The sequence below is a fragment of the Chelonia mydas genome, chromosome 1 (assembly GCF_015237465.2).
Source record: "Chelonia mydas isolate rCheMyd1 chromosome 1, rCheMyd1.pri.v2, whole genome shotgun sequence".
NCBI classification, from domain to species: domain Eukaryota; kingdom Metazoa; phylum Chordata; order Testudines; family Cheloniidae; genus Chelonia; species Chelonia mydas.
Genome location: NC_057849.1, coordinates 210,837,475 through 210,855,901, shown reverse-complemented (window position 1 = coordinate 210,855,901; position 18,427 = coordinate 210,837,475). Strand labels below are relative to the sequence as shown.

Here is an 18,427-nt window from a genome sequence, read left to right as displayed (position 1 = left end):
ATTCTTGCACTGTGCATACACTAAGTGGTTATAAGGAGATATGGGCATAGGCTGGAATTGTGACTAACATGTATTTAAACTAGGCATGTTGCAGGGAATTGGTAAACAGGTCTGCCCTAGACAAAGGAATGTGTTTGCTTCTCTGACCAGCCAGTCCTCAGGCAGAGATAAGGACGGTCTAGTTACATGTTAGATAAACCAAGCTATCAAGACAACAAATGGGAGAGGAGACAGCATGGTGTATACACTCAGCAGGAGAGAGAAGCTTGGTCTGGGTTTTACTTTTCAAAGAATACATTGCAATGGTTTACTGGGCTATAAAGACAGGGGAGCTGAACCTCAAGAGATAAGCAATTAAATCAACTGATTTTATACAATATTACTGTATTATGAAAGTGTATTGAGTGAGATCTTTTATTAAAGCCTATATTATTATTATCATTATTATTATAATCATTTAATGTCTGTATTAACACTATTTAAGCAATTATGGATCCTCATTGATATTATGGTTTAAAGTGTTTGTCCAAACAAATGGAGAAACAGCTCTCTTCCAGACAGGAGGGAAGGCAGCAATCTACCTGTCCCCAATTAAATTAAGCAAGGTGTGATCAAAACAATGGAAGCCCCATTTACATGGAAATCAGCAGGGGGATTGAAAATCCACAGGAAGGAAAGAACAGTATGAGGTCATCCTGCCTCTGGAAACAAGGTCATTGAACCTTGGAAGATATAAACAAGGGCAGAAGCCATCTTTGTCACCCATCACTAGAGAGACACAAGAGGCCAGAGCCCTTGCAAGCTGAGAAAGATGGGTCCTTCAACCAAGGGGGCGGGGTTGAAGTCTCTGGGCTTAGGTGGCGAGTTATATGGGCCCATGGTGCCCATGCTCCATCAATATTTAGGAATGTGGGCCTGGCCCCACCAATGTTTGGGTTTACCGCGCTTTGGGGGGCCCTGTGCTTCAGGGGGATGCAGGGTGCAGGGTGGCCTGAGGGGTTAGTGGGGAGCCTGGCGCCGGCAGCAGTGAGCAACCCGGCCCCAGACCACCCTGCTCTGCTCCACCCCGCCAGCTCCCGGTGTCACTATGGGAAGGGGGCAGATGCTGGAAAAAGGCGGGGCGGGAGCCTGCGGGAAGGGATGGAATGGAATGGGGACAGAGAGGGGGAGGAGCAGGGGCAGGCTGGGTCCAGGTCGCTCGCTGTTGCTAGTGCCAGGCCCCCTGCTAATCCTCTAGGCCACCCTGGACCCAAAGCAGTCCTGTCCATAGGATGGATCGGGGCAACTGCCCCAGGCCCCACACTTTGGGGAGCACCACACTTCATGGGGATGTGGGGTCCAGGGCAGCCTGAGGGGTAAGTGGGGCCTGACACCAGAAGCAGCAAGTAAGCCAGCCCCAGCCTGCCCCGCTCCACTCCCGCCCCGGTCCCATTCAACCCCTTCCCCCAAACCCCCGCCCCACCTCTTTCTGGCTTCTGCCCCATCCCCTGAGCGACGCCAGGAGCCAGTGGGGCAGGGTGGGCTGGTGCCGGGTCGCTCGCTGCTGCCAGCACCAGGCCCCTGGATAACCCCCTCGGCCACCCTGGACCCCGCGGCCCCCTGAAGCGCAGGGCCCCCCATAGTGCGGGGCCCAGGGCAGTTGCCCCAGTCTGTCCTATGGACATTCATCAACACCAAAAATTATACAAACCTGATCACCATGTCTCTGGGAACTGACCATAAGTTCGAGAAACCATCTTGAACAAAGCCTGTACCTTGCTAGATTAAGTTTTAGACTTTTAGATGTGTGTTTTCCCTTTTATTTGTTTGCAACCCTTTCTAACTTTATTCCTTTTACTTGGCATCACTTAAGTTATGTTGTAGTGTTAATAAATTTGTTTTATTTTTACTATAGACAGCCTCAGTGCTGTGTTTCACTTGAAGTGACTAACAGTTTAAGTGTTAAGCTGTTGTCTCCTTACAGGAGCAGTGAACCTTTATATATCTTTGAATGTTCCAGGGGAGGGTTGGACATTTCAGGGCAGACAGCTTTGTGGAAATTTGGGCCTGAGAGCATGTTGGAGTCACTTTGTTGGTTGTAACCAATTCTGGTGGAAGCCAGAGTGGGGCGGTGGGGTTGTACACAGGCTTCTAGGGTGAGAACTGCTGAACCAGGGCTGTCAAGTGCACAAAAACTCGGGGAGTCAGGTTGTGGTCTGGCTATGAGACTCCCAGGTTGGGAGCTACAGCAGTAAAGCATTTTAAGGCACCCAGGGTTGCAGGGAAAGTGGTGACACAACCTCTCACTGGTTTGGATTGTACCCCCAGAACATCACAGTGGGGATAAAGGGAGGGCCAGGGTTGGGGCAAATGTCATCAGAGGTGACAACTAGTATTGTGTCTGGTTTGTTCTAGACTAACTTTAATCACAGTGACTCAGTCACTTCCCGTTGTGCCTATCCCACTCTCTACTCCTTCCACTGCTGGGGAATTATTCCTTCTCTCTTTATTCCTTCTCTCTTCCTGTTGCTTTTTCTTTCTAAACTCTTAGCCGTTATATTAGTATTTTCAGATGATATGAATAAGCGCCTCCCCTCCTGAATCTCACCCCTGTGGAGGCACTTGCCCTTGCTGTCCCTTGCCCCTTATTCTCCTTTATTCCCCAGTCTCATGTCCAAGCCTCCAGGCCTCATCATTGAATAGTTTTCTTTCTTTGAACTTTCTCCAGTTTTTCAATATCCTTCCTATAATGAAGGGACAGAAATACAATATTCCAGCGGAGGATGTACTAAGACCATGCAAAAAGAAAAGGAGTACTTGTGGCACCTTAGAGACTAACCAGTTTATTTGAGCATGAGCTTTCGTGAGCTACAGCTCAATTCATCGGATGCATAGCATATCGTGGAAACTGCAGAAGACATTATATACACACAGAGACCATGAAACAAAACTTCCTCCCACCCCACTCCCCCGCTGGCAACAGCTTATCTAAAGTGATCATCAAGTAGAGCCATTTCCAGCACAAATCCAGGTTTTCTCACCCTTTCCCCCCCCCCCCCCCCCCACACACATACAAACTCACTCTCCTGCTGGCAACAGCCCATCCCCCTTTGAAACCCCTCTTTATAATGCGCATGATAATCAAGGTGGGTCACCTCCAGCACTAATCCAGGTTTTCTCACCCCCCCCCCACACCCCCCCCTCCAAAAACCACACACACAAACTCATTCTCCTGCTGGCAACAGCTCATCTTACAATGTGCACAGCAATAATCCAAGTTTAACCAGAACGTCTTGGGGGGGGGTTTGCAGGAAAAAAACAAGGGGAGACAGGCTACCTTGCATAATGACTTAGCCACTCCCAGTCTCTATTCAAGCCCAAATTCATAATATCCAATTTGCAAATGAATTCCAATTCAGCAGTTTCTCGCTGGAGTCTGGATTTGAAGTTTTTTTGCTTTAAGATAGCGACCCTCATGTCTGTGATTGCGTGACCAGAGAGATTGAAGTGTTCTCCGACTGGTTTATGAATGTTATGATTCTTGACATCTGATTTGTGTCCATTTATTCTTTTACGTAGAGACTGTCCAGTTTGACCAATGTACATGGCAGAGGGGCATTGCTGGCACACGATGGCATATATCACATTGGTGGATGTGCAGGTGAACGAGCCTCTGATAGTGTGGCTGATGTTGTTAGGCCCTGTGATGGTGTCCCCTGAATAGATATGTGGGCACAGTTGGCAACGGGCTTTGTTGCAAGGATAGGTTCCTGGGCTAGTGGTTCTGTTGTGTGGTATGTGGTTGTTGGTGAGTATTCGCTTCAGGTTGGGGGGCTGTCTGTAGGCAAGGACTGGCCTTTCTCCCAAGATTTGTGAGAGTGTTGGGTCATCCTTCAGGATAGGTTGTAGATCCTTAATAATGCGTTGGAGGGGTTTTAGTTGGGGGCTGAAGGTGACGGCTAGTGGCGTTCTGTTATTTTCTTTGTTAGGCCTGTCCTGTAGTAGGTGACTTCTGGGAACTCTTCTGGCTCTATCAATCTGTTTCTTCACTTCCGCAGGTGGGTATTGTAGTTGTAAGAATGCTTGATAGAGATCTTGTAGGTCTTGTAGGTCATCATCTGGACCCATGGAAAAGAAGCCCTTGAGGAATTCCACCATGATTTCAACAATTTCCATCCCACCATCAACCTCAGCCTGGTCCAGTCCACACAAGAGATCCACTTCCTGGACACTACAGTGCTAATAAACGATGGTCACATCAACACCACCCTATGCCGGAAACCTACTGACCGCTATTCCTACCTACATGCCTCCAGCTTTCACCCTGACCACACCACACGATCCATCGTCTACAGCCAAGCTCTGCGATACAACCGCATTTGCTCCAACCCCTCAGACAGAGACAAACACCTACAAGATCTCTATCAAGCATTCTTACAACTACAATACCCACCTGCGGAAGTGAAGAAACAGATTGATAGAGCCAGAAGAGTTCCCAGAAGTCACCTACTACAGGACAGGCCTAACAAAGAAAATAACAGAACGCCACTAGCCGTCACCTTCAGCCCCCAACTAAAACCCCTCCAACGCATTATTAAGGATCTACAACCTATCCTGAAGGATGACCCAACACTCTCACAAATCTTGGGAGAAAGGCCAGTCCTTGCCTACAGACAGCCCCCCAACCTGAAGCGAATACTCACCAACAACCACATACCACACAACAGAACCACTAGCCCAGGAACCTATCCTTGCAACAAAGCCCGTTGCCAACTGTGCCCACATATCTATTCAGGGGACACCATCACAGGGCCTAACAACATCAGCCACACTATCAGAGGCTCGTTCACCTGCACATCCACCAATGTGATATATGCCATCATGTGCCAGCAATGCCCCTCTGCCATGTACATTGGTCAAACTGGACAGTCTCTACGTAAAAGAATAAATGGACACAAATCAGATGTCAAGAATCATAACATTCATAAACCAGTCGGAGAACACTTCAATCTCTCTGGTCACGCAATCACAGACATGAGGGTCGCTATCTTAAAGCAAAAAAACTTCAAATCCAGACTCCAGCGAGAAACTGCTGAATTGGAATTCATTTGCAAATTGGATACTATTAATTTGGGCTTGAATAGAGACTGGGAGTGGCTAAGTCATTATGCAAGGTAGCCTGTCTCCCCTTGTTTTTTTCCTGCAACCCCCCCCCCCCCAAGACGTTCTGGTTAAACTTGGATTATTGCTGTGCACATTGTAAGATGAGCTGTTGCCAGCAGGAGAATGAGTTTGTGTGTGTGGTTTTTGGAGGGGGGGGGTGTGGAGGGGGGTGAGAAAACCTGGATTAGTGCTGGAGGTGACCCACCTTGATTATCATGCGCATTATAAAGAGGGGTTTCAAAGGGGGATGGGCTGTTGCCAGCAGGAGAGTGAGTTTGTATGTGTGTGTGGGGGGGGGGGGGGGAAAGGGTGAGAAAACCTGGATTTGTGCTGGAAATGGCTCTACTTGATGATCACTTTAGATAAGCTGTTGCCAGCGGGGGAGTGGGGTGGGAGGAAGTTTTGTTTCATGGTCTCTGTGTGTATATAATGTCTTCTGCAGTTTCCACGATATGCTATGCATCCGATGAAGTGAGCTGTAGCTCACGAAAGCTCATGCTCAAATAAACTGGTTAGTCTCTAAGGTGCCACAAGTACTCCTTTTCTTTTTACGAATACAGACTAACACGGCTGTTACTCTAAGACCATGCAAACATTCATCAGTTATATCCAGTCCCACATGCAGACACAGTCACACACTCTGCTTTGTGTCAACCTGTTCACACCTGAGAATTATGTTGTTGGCTACCCCCATGCCCCAGCAGTGTTACACTTTGCCCTTTTATTCAAACTCTCTCTCATCACTGGAACACAGGACCTGGTATACGGGGTAAAGGACTGTTGCTTATTTAACAATGTTGTTGCTGTTGAGCGGACAGATAACAGCGTAACCAACAATCTCTGATGGATGTATTGACTCTCTAGGTCGCATTGAGGTCCAACTGGTTGGAGGGGACACTGCCTGCTCAGGACGTGTTGAAGTCAAACATGGAAATACATGGGAGACAGTCTGTGATTCACACTTGGATTTCAACGCGGCCTCTGTTATCTGCAATGAATTACAGTGTGGACAGGCTGTAGCCACCTTGGGAACAGCTCACTTCAGAGAAGGACATGATCTGATCTGGAAGGAAGAGTTCCAGTGTGTGGGGAATGAGTCTCTCCTTCAGAAATGTCCCAGGATGTCCCGTCCCAACCACACATGCTCTCACGCTAATGATATTGGCATATTCTGCTCAGGTAAGAACTCATATTGATGAACCACTAACATGGGCCCTATAGCTGGGCCCCTCAGTCTCTTTTCTTTCACATCCATGTATTCCACCTGTGAACCCACATCCCAGAAGACTTTACATGTTTCCATGTTGCTCCAAAGGATTCCTGTCTGTTAGAAAGGGTGGCTCCACTCTCCCCCTACCCATAGGGAACCAAGAAGGGATCCAAGAATGGAGGGAAACCCCATTATCTCTCTCACATTCCTAACTCCATTTTTAGTGTCGTCAATAAATGGGGACAGTTCTATTAATTTTTTTCTCCAGCTACAAGGATAGGGTCCTAGCAGAGCTCTGATCCCCCTTATCTTCCACTAATAATAATGACTGTCACTCATATTCGAGTATGACTGTGACTTGAAGTCTGTTTCCACAAGTAGGGTTCAGGAAACGTGCCACGGCAAGTTGGTGTCTACGTTCCCTCCTACTGTTGGGCAAGGTGGTGCGACGATATTTTATTACGCATTCTGGTTCCCTTGTAGCAGAGTGTCAAGCTTGCCTGTCATGGGCCGTACCCTCCCAGGTCATTGAGTCCAGCAGATTTTGTCAGACCATTTGAATCCCATTATGCTGTATAGGTGGCGCTGTTGCAGGCAGTTAAGTTTTTGGATTTGGCAACGATAAAGGGGCAGGTCTCTAATGAGTATAGAAAACAAGGGAGCACAACAGCTCTGTAAACCTGGCATTTTGTGGATACTTGGCAGCTGATTTTAACATGCTGAAAGTTCTTTATCAATGCTGGTGTCGTCAGTAAGTATACTACTTAGGTAGCAGAAGGACTTGATGTTGTTTAATTGGCAGCCATTAAATCTTATTTCAGGTGGTGATGGAGGTAATGGCTGCATGTTCTCCACTGCTAAGAAGACTCTTCCCTACTCAGATACATCTGTAAAGGGAGAGGGCAGGGTCTAGTGGTCAGAGCACAGAACCAGAAATCTCAAGACCTGGGTTTTCTTTCCAGCTCTGCTGCTGTATTAATTAATGCTCCATGCTTGAGTTTGCCCATCTGTGAAATGGAGACAACAATTAATTACCTACCTCAGTGAGTGGTTGTGTGGCTTAACTTCATTAGTGTAAAGTGCTTTCAGGCACTTGAAAGCATAGTGCTATGTAGGGCCAGGTGTTGTTATTTTAAAACTTAACTGGAAGAATTGGAGTGGTTGTGGCCACTTTTACCTTATTGCCCTGCAGTGGGGGTTGGCTTTGTGCCACCCATTAATAGGGATCCAATTATTAGAGACTAGCTGAAAGCCCGTGCTATTGCATGGGTGTAATTCGTAAAGTTTCACATGGGTGTAATTTGTAAAGTCATGTGAAGAAACAGTGACTGCTGGAAGCAAATATTAAGCAAAAAAACAGAAAGAATATGAATGCAAAACATGTACATTGTCAATCTGAAATGTCCGCACGTGGGACAGCTTTGGCTCATATCACCTAGCTCATATACTCACCTCCCTCCCAGTTGTTTGGTAAATTACTTGACCATGAAACTTACTTATTACCAAGGTGCATTTCACCAATCTAAGTATACCATTGTACCAATACTGTATTTATTGCTAAAGCATGTTTCAACAAAGTTTGTCAATGGAGTTTTTCACCGCCCTCTATTCCCCTGCCAATTTAGGTTGAAACGTCAACCTTGTAATGGACACAAAAAGCACCTCTCTCCCTGGCTGCTCAGCTGGAGTCTGCACTTGCCCTCTCCTCACCCCTGAGATGGGGGAACTGCCCTTCATTCCCTCTTACTATCTGCACCATAGCAACCCACCTCTTGCCTCCTGCATCCCTGGGACTTCTCTGTCTGGGACTCCGCTACACCACAACTTTCACAACTTCACCCTGCCCTGCCTCTTGCTGCCCCAGGACCCTCTCTCTGCTCTAGGGACATAAATGAAGGCAGGGCTAAGGGACAGGGCAGGTCTGTGTCCTCAGTCCAAAAGGTCTCACACACAGGTTGGCCCAGCCCTGAAAACTGGAGTATCAGAGGAGCTTCTCGCATCTTCACACCAGCTCCTCCTGTAGGAACTGAAATCCTGTGACTTGTGATCAGCTTGCAACAACTGGAAACACTGCCACACTGCCTTCCCCCGGCTGCTTGGAGGGAACCCCGTTTCTCACCACCAACCCCAGGCTCGAGAGCTGCCATCTGATCCCCTTCATCTCTCACCCCTATTGCTGTCCTCTGCAGCCCCCTCTGCCTCCTTTATGCCCCCACATTCCCCTTCAGCCACATCCTCCTGCCCCTCTCAGCCTCTCTTCTGCCCTCACATCCTCCAACACCCCATTCCCCTGAAACCCTTAGATCTGCCTCTTGCCCTCAGTGTCCTGCTCTCCTCACTCTCTCCCCACCCTCCTTTCACAGGGTCTCTGGGACCACTCACACTCCCTGCATCCTCTCCAGCCCCCTGAGCCATACAGGAACAGTCATGTTCCCTGTGGGCTTCAGTTACATTGAAAACAGTGGGAGGCAGCAGCCAACTTTACTCAGGGTGGCCTCACTCCCACATGCTGACAGACTGCAGGGAGATGGTGGCATCTCGCTGGCTTCAGCCCCAGTGACAGCGACAGGAGATGGCGCCATTTGGGAATAAGGGAAACTCGGAGAGTTGAAAATGGCTTATAACTTAAAAGTTGGATGGCAAGTGACTGTGAATTCTAGTGATGACTGAGCCTGGTGATATTCTGGACCAGAGGAGCTCTCAGCCAGGCTTGTAGCTTGTCCCAGCATTTCACGCTGACTCAGCACACATCCTAGGTGTCAGAGTGACTCACAGAGTGACATTCCTGGGATCTTCTTATATAGGTAACAAAGGTCACCTTCTTGTCAGGGCCAGGGTCTTGTCAGGACACAAATCTAAATGGATGAGCTAAAAGAAGAGCGGGGCCACTTAGTCAAGTGCCTTTCCCAACATCACCGCTAACGGCAGAGCCTGGAAAGGATCTGCACTGCCCACTAGCCTGACTGTGAAACACACCAGTGGCCGAAATCCCAGTCCATGGCAGCCATCTGGATAGCCTGTCACTGTATCCATGAGGAGCCCTTGCTGTCTGGCCATGGTCTTACTGCCAGGTATGGTATTGGGATGTGCAGGTAAAAATGGAAAACAGGGGGATATTTGTCCTGAAAGGTGAAGTCCTGGAGAGAGGAAGCCAGGATTAGAGAGGGGACGTACTTCTGTGTAAGGCGCAGTTGCCACCTCCAAGGCACAGTAAAACTAGCAGTCCATGGGCAGGCCCAGGGCCCAGGGGAGTGGGGCTGGCCTGTGAGCTGGCCAGGTCCCAGGGCTGGGAGGGGGGGGAGAGGGAGGGTTCCAGGGCTGGGGGCAACCATGGGGAGGGGCCCAGGTCTTGAAAATTTATGGGAGGCTTGGTGGGATTCGGGGCTGGGAGTAGGGCATTGCTCTCACTTTCACTGGTGTCTGCCCTGGCACACAGCACACATGCAGAGCAAGATGAGGGTGCCAGCTGGGAGGCCGCTGAATGCTCCCAGCCGTGACATGTGCAACTAGAGTTCCGAGATCACTTCATGCCCAGGTGTGTTTATGCAACACCAACCCCTCCCCCACCCCCAGCCAATAACACCTTTGGACCAGCAACTGGCAAGGCCATAGAAAAACTGGCCAGGCCCCTCAAAAACCAGTCAGGTAGTATAAGACTGTTGGTGGGGAGAGAAAGAGACCTCAGCCCCATGGTGCTCATTCCTACACATTTCTTGGTGTGAGCTTCTAGTGATAACAAAACCTTCATCTGCTCTTCCCTCCTTTTTCCCTTCAATGGTGTGTTTGACTCACTTAGGTCCTGATCCAGCAGTGGCAGCTGAGGGCACTCAGCCCCTCACAGGATCCTCTCAGCACCTTGTGGGATTGTGTCCTGTACTTGAGGGGCTGTCCCTTGCTGAACTCCATGTTCTGGAATGTCCCAGGCTATCCGCAGGCAACCTTAACTCTGCATTAATGAAGTTTTTACCATTTAATTCTACTAAAAATCTGCTCTGAATCCCCAATTCTACCCACAATCTCAGAACAGCGCTACAGCTTGAGGCAGGGAGATAGTCACCAGTGCTTGTTTTTTAATTGTCATCAGAAAGTCGCATATTGAGCACTGTTGGATTGACTGAGGTAGTTCACAACTCTTAGAGCTACTGTTTCACTTACATCAATGGAAGCCCCAAGCAGCTCTTCACCAAGGGAAATGATCCCCCTGGAGCTGGCAATAACCATGGGGCTTATCTGCTCTCCATCTACAGTCACTGCATTGGATGTAGCTGTACTGAATGGTGGAAGAATACGCTGGAGCAGCTTGGGAGAGCTGTGGTTGTAATATGAGGAGATCTGGGGATTAGTTTGAGGGGCATCAGAGAGCTGTGAATGTGATACGAGGAGATCTGAGCCTGAACGCCCCCATGCGTGTTATCAAAGGGAAGATGTGCATATGGACCTTGAGGTTCCAGTCGGCATCATTTGTGTAGGCTGTGTCAGGAGCAGGGCACTGGATTCATCTTGCAATGGGTATTGTCAGTAGTGAGCTGGGACATGAGAGCTGTCTGTGGATTTAATGATGGGTGGGGGAAAGTAGGTTTAGGTGATATCTTGTGTGGATCAGTTACGGGGCTGTAAAAGGGTATGAAGTGGTTGCTGAATTTGCAAGTGTGGTGTGGTCTCATGGGGTAGGCTCAGTGTTTGAGCTCAGGGAAACAACTGTTTGTCTACAGTATTATTGTACTATAACAGTGTATGGAATAAGATATCATATAAACACTGGTGACATGTTGGTTATGGAAATCGTTGTGCAAGGAATATACAGATTGTGAGTAAAGAGTTATGTATGTGTGATGGAAATATGTTCCTAAAATATGTTTTGGGAACAGACTTGATAAACAAGTTTTTCCTGGGCAAAAGCATGTCATTTTGCCTGTGTCTCCAATGTAAACTGGGCATGATGATGCCAGAGAGAGTGGAAGTTACATTACATATCATTCACCAGCGGGATGGGAAGTCAACAGGTAGCGTCAAAAAGCAGGGGAGAAGAAGTTTATCTGGGGATGCACTTTAGACAAGCATGTTTAAAAAATTTACTGGACTATAAAAACAAGAACAGAAAATGCCTTAGTTATCTATCATTTAAGGGGCAAAGAGGATTCTGTGAATGTTGGATCCTCCTGCTAGACGATATGGAAATGCTGGTAGCTTGATGTAAGAGAGAAAGCTGTTGAAGCAAAGATTGTAGCTTGCTAAAGTTAAGCCTTAGACACTAGAAAGTGTGCAATATTTTGTTTTGTTTGTAAGCATTTTCTGCTTCTGTTATCACTGCTTAGTATGATCTATGTTCTTTATTAATAAATGTATTCTTACTCAGCTCAGTGCTGTTTGTTAAGGTAAAGAGTGTGTCCTCTGCTGGGCGAACAGGTTAGTGTGTGTGCGTGTACTGTCTCTTTGGAGACAGTGGAGTTAATAATTTCTGTGAGTGATGAGTGAGAGGCATTGGAAACTACAGGGAGACATCTCAGGGGAACTTGGGACCTCTGGGTTCATTGAACATTACCTTCAAGGCAAGACGGTGTAGACAGGCAGAATTTCAAGGAGTTTGCTGGTGAGGCAGACAGATTGGTGGGGCAGAGAGCCGACACACAGTTTAAGCTCCAGCAAAGCTCACTCTAGCTGAGGCAGAGGGGTAACACAGAGGCTTCTGGTACTGGATGCTCTGAGAGAGCATCACAACTCAGATGAATTTCATCAGGACCTGGTTTCAGAGTGAGCTGTAGCTCACGAAAGCTTATGCTCTAATATATTTGTTAGTCTCTAAGGTACCACAAGTACTCCTTTTCTTTTTATCAGGACCTGGGACTCAAATACATCTAACTTATCTAAATATTCTTTAACATGTTCTTCCCTAGTTTTGGCTTGTGTTCCTTCCCCCATGTTATTACTATTAATTGTGTTGAGTATCTGCTCACCATTAACCTATTTAGTGAAGACTAAAGCAAAATAGGTATTACACACCTCAGCCTTCTTGATATCATCCCTTATTAGCTCTTCTTTGCACTAAGCAGAGGACCTGCACTTTCCTTTGTCTTTCTCTTGCTCCCTAAAGTATTTATAAAACTTCTTCTTATTCCCTTTTATGTCCCTTTCTGAGTGTAACTCATTTTGTGCCTTAGCCTCACTGATTTAGTCCCTACATGCTGGTGTTGAGGTTTTGTGCTCATCCTTAGCAAGCGGTTCACATTTCCACTTTCTGTAGGATTCCTTTTTGATTTTTGGATTGTTAAAGAGCTCCCGATGGACACATATTAGTCTCTTACGAGTCTGTCTTCCTTTCGCATCAGCATAGTTTGCAGTTGTGTCTTTAATAGTGTCTCCTCGAGGAACTGCCAGGTCTCCTGATCTCCTTTTTTTCCCTAAGATTTTCTTCCCTTGGCACCTTACCAACCAGTTCCCGTGTTTGTTAAAGTCTGCTTTTTTTTTTTTGAAGTCCATTGTCTTTATTCTGCTGCTCTCACTCCTTTCTCTCCTCAGAATCATAAAAGCTATTTTTTCATGGTCCCCTTGGTTACTTCTTCCACTTTCTGGAACAAAAAGTTATCCCCAACACATTCCAAGAAATTATTGGATATTTTGCCATATTACTTTTCCAGCAGATGTCTGGGTAGATAAAGTCCCCTGTTACTCTCAGGTCTTGTGTTTTGAATATTTCTATTATATGTTCTAATAATGCCACCCTGATTGGGTGATCTATAGTAGACCCCTACCTTGACATCACCCCTGTTTTTCCTACTTTGATCTTTGCCCAGAGGCTTTCCGCTGGTCTGCCTCTGACCCCCTTATGGGGCTCAGAACCTCAGACTTGCCCAAGGTCAGCCGGCAGGCCAGTGGCAGAGCTGGGGATAGTCCCAGTCCAGTGGTTTTTCCACTAGGCCGCAAGGTTGCTATGTGATTCCTCAGTGCTCCTCCCCATCCTACACATTTTGTTACAATGCCATGGGGATAATGGCTGTTGTATAGTTGATTCCAGGGCCTGCAAAGGGGTAGGGTTCCCCTAGATTGCAGCACACACATGGAAGGGGAGAATTCATGGTTTATGTGCCCCCTCTCAACCCTCCAATTTCCTCAGCTACCCCTTTCAGTCTCCAACCCCTCCTGTCTTCTCCCCTCCTCCTCTCTCAGTCCTCACTCTCTCCCCCTTGGCTGAGCCCACCGGACACTTCTCTCCACTACCAGCCATTCCCATTTGTCTTCCTCTCCATAACAAACACTTCCCTGGCTGCAAACCGAAACCCGTCTTCTCCTGTTACCACCTACTCTAGCACCCCCGATCATCCCTCCCCTGAGCATTCACATATGGAAGTTGTTTTCTTTCCAAAAGCAGTTTCAGCACCTTCTGAGTTTTCTGCTGCACTCAGATTATAATTCCCCCAAAACAAAATCGCCCTTGGAGACAGGCATATTGGAGCAATTAACCTCCTTTTTTAACACCACTTTTCTTTTCTGGGCTGGAGTTGCACTCACAGTGACAGGGGTGGGGGTACCTAGCTGTAAGGACCACAATTTACCCTCAAAACCACCCACATCTCATACCTGAGTGGCACTTTTCCAGGTAGCTAGCTTCTCTCACTGCACATGCTCATTGTAGTCCATCAGGTGTGCATGTAGGCGCACAAGCCTTCACAAGCACCTAACTGGAGAAGCAATCTCTTTTTGAAATAACATTTTAATTTGATTTCCTCCAAAGGGCTGGTGGGTGCCATATTCTCTGTTGGGGGTAATCCTTGAGTGTCTGAGACCCTGGTACAATGCTCAGAGCACTGGTTTGATCTCTATCTGTGAGCAAAAATAAATTGCCAGCATCTGTCAACTTTAAGGCAACTGGATGTGTTTTTTTTCTGGGAGCTCTAGCTCAGGAGTCCCCTGGGAAAATGGCCCCAAGTTTGGATCACTACTACAACCCTGTGCTCCTAGGTGACATGCCAATTTTCAAGGCAATCCAATCAACTATGGAACAGTTCAGCTTTAAAGAGAAACTGGTCTCAAATGTAACTATTTCAGAGCTGTCATTATGCTACAATCAGGGCTTAAATTATCATATAGTATTTCCCAGATCCCCCAATTTCTCTCCATTTGAGGCTCCAGGGTGGGGTGGGGTCTTGGGGCTTCAGTCCCACAGAGCGCGCTGCGGCTCGGAGCTTCTACCCTGCAGCACACTTCCTTCAGGTTTGAAAATATTTACCAGTGCAGAGCTCCAGGCAGCTCTGGCTAAAGTTAAGTCTTGGTTTTAATATCACTACTCTATAGTTTTTTCCCAATCAGATCCCTCAATGCTACTGTTCTGATTCAGTGAGCTCCTAATAACCTAGGACACAACAACCACGACATGTAAAGACCCGCTTCTTGAATGCCAGCCCCTGAAGTCTCCTTTGGAACCACCAGAGAGGAGATTGCCCCTGCCCCCTGGTAATCCATCCCAGCAATGACATTGACCCGAGAGCAGCACATGCTGGTGCAGAGTTTGGTGGGTGCTGTGTGACCCCTCACACAAGGTAGACATGAGCAATAGCACCTGCACTGTAAGAGCCTGATCATCATGTCTGAACATCCTGATTAAACAAAGTGCCCAGTAAACTAGGAAATAATTATTAATTAATTATCTGATGTCACTAGGGCTCCTTCATCACAACTTGGATACAATTGTGTAAGAGAAATGTCCCTCTGATCTCCCTTCTCCTTCTTCTCAGGGTATGGCGGGTACAGGCTGGCAAACGGCAGCACAGCGTGTTCGGGGAGAGTGGAGCTTCTCCATGGAGGCACCTGGGGAATCCTCTGTGACTCCCAGTGGGATTTACAGGCTGCCCACGCCCTCTGCCAGCAGCTTGACTGTGGATTCGCCCTGTCGATGCCAGCAGGGCAGCTCTTTGGCACAGGGGACGGGCCTGTCTGGAACGGCACGTTTGGCTGTGAGAGGAACGAATCCCGCCTGAGAGACTGTCCTGTTACTGCGCTGGGTACAACTGAGTGTCCCCCTGGGAGTGAAGCCAGCGTGGTGTGTTCAGGTGAGCAGCTGCAGTGGGAAAGAAAAGAATTAGGGATTGGGGAACATCCTGTCAGATCAGTGAGGCTATGCTGATTTACACCAGGTACGGGTCTGGCCCAACCCAGCCTGCTTCGCAAGAGGAATGGCCAGGGTTATTTGCTCAGGTAAGTTTAATAAAGACATGTATATGTTAGTTACAGTGCAGTGTGCTGCCCAGATTAGGATCTTCATGAGTACTCCCATTGACTACAGTCCTCAAGGTAAGTAGGGGTATCGGAGTGTTGCTCTCTTTGTTTAAGTTCCCCAGATCAGAGACACTTCCGGGTGCAGTGAGGGGGTGGTGAGGTGGATCCTAGCTCTATGCTAGAGTGAACCGGAGAGAATGGCTCTGTGCTGTAAACTTGGGGTTTGTGATTCACAGATTCCCTCAGTCTCAGCAGGGCTGACTCAGCCCTTCATCAGGTTGAGGTTGGTGTTGCAGAAGCAACCTATACGCAGAGATCTCATCCATGCTGTGGGGCCATTACAATCCCATTTCACTCTCTGGAAAAGTAGGTGTTTGCCCTGGTGTTCCTGACCAAAATGCCTCTCCCCCTTCCCCTTCCAGCCCATTGCCCACCACGGGTTGTGTGCTAGTAGGCTGAAGCCCACAGCTGCAGAGCTTGCTCAATGTGTGTATATGTTTATAGAATAAGAACAACAAAACCTACAAAACAAATATTACCAACATAGCCCCCATGGCTGTGAAAGGGTGGGAGGAAGGAGGAAGGGTGGGAGAGAAGAAAGGGGAGTAGGGAGAGGAAGATGAGGAGAGGATGTTGGGGTCTGGCCCATCAGCCCTGCAAGGAACTTGCTATCAGATGCTCTGCTCCCCAGTGAATAAGGCCTGCCCAGTACCACTACGTAATGTAAAGTCCAGGCAAGCAGTTGCAGCTTGCAATGGTCAGTGAGACAATCACCAGCCCAATTTTTTTTCCTTCTGCCCAAAGATTGTGGGAAGAGAGGGATTTTGCTTTGCTGGGAATCCCAGAAACAGATGGCCAGGCATGTACTGTGTGTTGGTCTAGCCCCAATCTTCATCACAGATAGAGCAACAGTTCACCCTGCTGTGACATGCAGGTCAGCTTAGCCGATCCCACACTTTCCTGGTATGTACAGGAATTTTTACCAATCATGGAACGCTACCTGGCAACATGGGACAAAATTCAGTCAACAAACAGAAGGAACAGGGAGACCAAAAAAGATTGAAATATTAAATAAAACCCAACAATATTTGTAAATAAAAATTAAAAAAGGACAGCAACATTTTTGTATCTGAAATTTTTGTCACAGAAAGGAAATTTCTTTCAAATTCACTTCATTCAAAACAGCAATCGTGAGTCGTATTTTTTTCATTAGAAAATTTTCAACCATCTCTCCCCTAACAGCAGCTTAACTATATGAGACTCAAACTCCCTTCAGCAGGGCCTGAGTGAGGAAAGACGGGATTATTCTCCCACTACTCTTTTTATCTCAGGCAATGTCATTCTTTCCTCTCCCCAGTGTAAACTCTATTAGCTCCATCTCTTACATAAACACCATTAGAACATAAGAACAGCCATACTGGGTCAGATCAACGGTCTATGTAGCCCAGTATCCTGCCTCTGACAGTGGACAGAGCCAGATGTTTCAGAGGGAATGAACAGCACAGAGCAATTTCCAGTGATCCATCACCTGTTGTTCAATCCCAGCTTCTGGCAGTTGGAGGTTTAAGGAACCCCGGAGCATGGAATTGCATCTCTGACCATTTTCGCTAATAGCCTTTGATGGACCTGTCCTCCTTGAATATAGCTAATTCTTTTGTTAAACCCAGTGATACTTTTGGCCTTCTCAACAAGTTTCACGGGTTGACTGTGGACTGAGTGAAGAAATACTTCCTTTTGTTTGTTTTAAATCTGCTGCCTATTAATTTGAAATGGCAGTAGCATGATAGTTAAGGTTGCACCAGAGTTTTTCTTTAGGCAGAGAAATTAAACTTTCACCGGAATTGCCCATTTTGTATATTAGGATTGAGTTTAAAATGTTATTCATATGTAACCCTTCTGCCAGGTCGAGTCAGCACCAACATCTATGGGTTCCTCTTAACAATACAGAACAGAACCTTCTCAAGTCCCCACTCAGTAATCTGGGAAAACCGATGACCATAGATAGAAGGTGATAAAGTACAGGTAGGAACAGAAGAGAAACAGTCAAATGAAAAAGAGTCCCAGTCGATTGCATCACATAATGACCGACAGCAAAAAAGTGACACATTTTATAAGTGCTTGTATATGAATGCTTGAAGTCTGAATACTGAGATGGGTAAACTTGAGAGCCTGGTGTTAAATGGGGATATTGATGTAACAGGCATCACAGAAACTCGGTGGAACAATGATAATCATGGGACACGGTAATCCCAGGGTACAAAACATACCCAAATGACAGAGTAAATCATGATGGTGGGGGAGTGGCACTACATGTAAAAGACAGTATAGAGTAGTACAGAAGAAAACCTTTAATGAATCAAACTGTACCATAGTATTTCTAAATACCTAGGTCTAAGTATTAGACCTACTTTCGGACAGTGTCTCTATTGCAAGAGACTGCCCAGTGTGCACCAGCAGTGAGGCTCCCCCACTAACAGCTGAAATCACTGTGAGCTGTGTTAAGGTTGCGGGGGGAGGGGGATGAAGACATCTTGGGAAGCTGGTGTGGCAAGAGGTGTGGCAAGCGGCTAGCAGGGCAGGTGGCAGAGAGGTGTGGCAAGCGGCTAGCAGTGCGGGTGGCAGAGAGGCTGGTGGAGAGTGCCAGAGCAGAGCTCCACAGGGGCATGGCAATTGGCCATTGAGGCAATGAGCGAGTGCCCAAGCAGTGTAGCGTGTAAGGTGCCTCCTTACCCCCACCCCTGCCTTTGACACAGGGTGGGAGGTGAACTCTGAGGATGAACCTCTGAACCCTGAGGCTGCACTGGCCAAGGACAGCAACTGTGAGTGGGGTACACAGAAGGGACGGGCACGTTAAAGGGACTTTTG

General features: G+C 47.4%; 1 protein-coding gene across 5 annotated transcripts in view; it reads left to right on the top strand.

The window, feature by feature from the left end:
- LOC102935053 (antigen WC1.1) overlaps nucleotides 1-18,427 on the top strand; it is a 256,921-nt gene that overhangs the window by 194,741 nt on the left and 43,753 nt on the right. For 2 of the 5 annotated variants that reach the window (XM_037912353.2, XM_037912346.2), the window contains exons 2-3: nucleotides 6,007-6,321; nucleotides 15,082-15,396. The exons of 1 other annotated variant lie outside the window; for it this stretch is intronic. In XM_037912353.2, coding sequence (XP_037768281.1) covers nucleotides 6,007-6,321; nucleotides 15,082-15,396 — 630 coding nt within the window. The remainder of the gene's footprint in view (nucleotides 1-6,006; nucleotides 6,322-15,081; nucleotides 15,397-18,427) is intronic. 2 more of the 5 variants (XM_043551536.1, XM_043551494.1) reach the window with 1 other exon arrangement.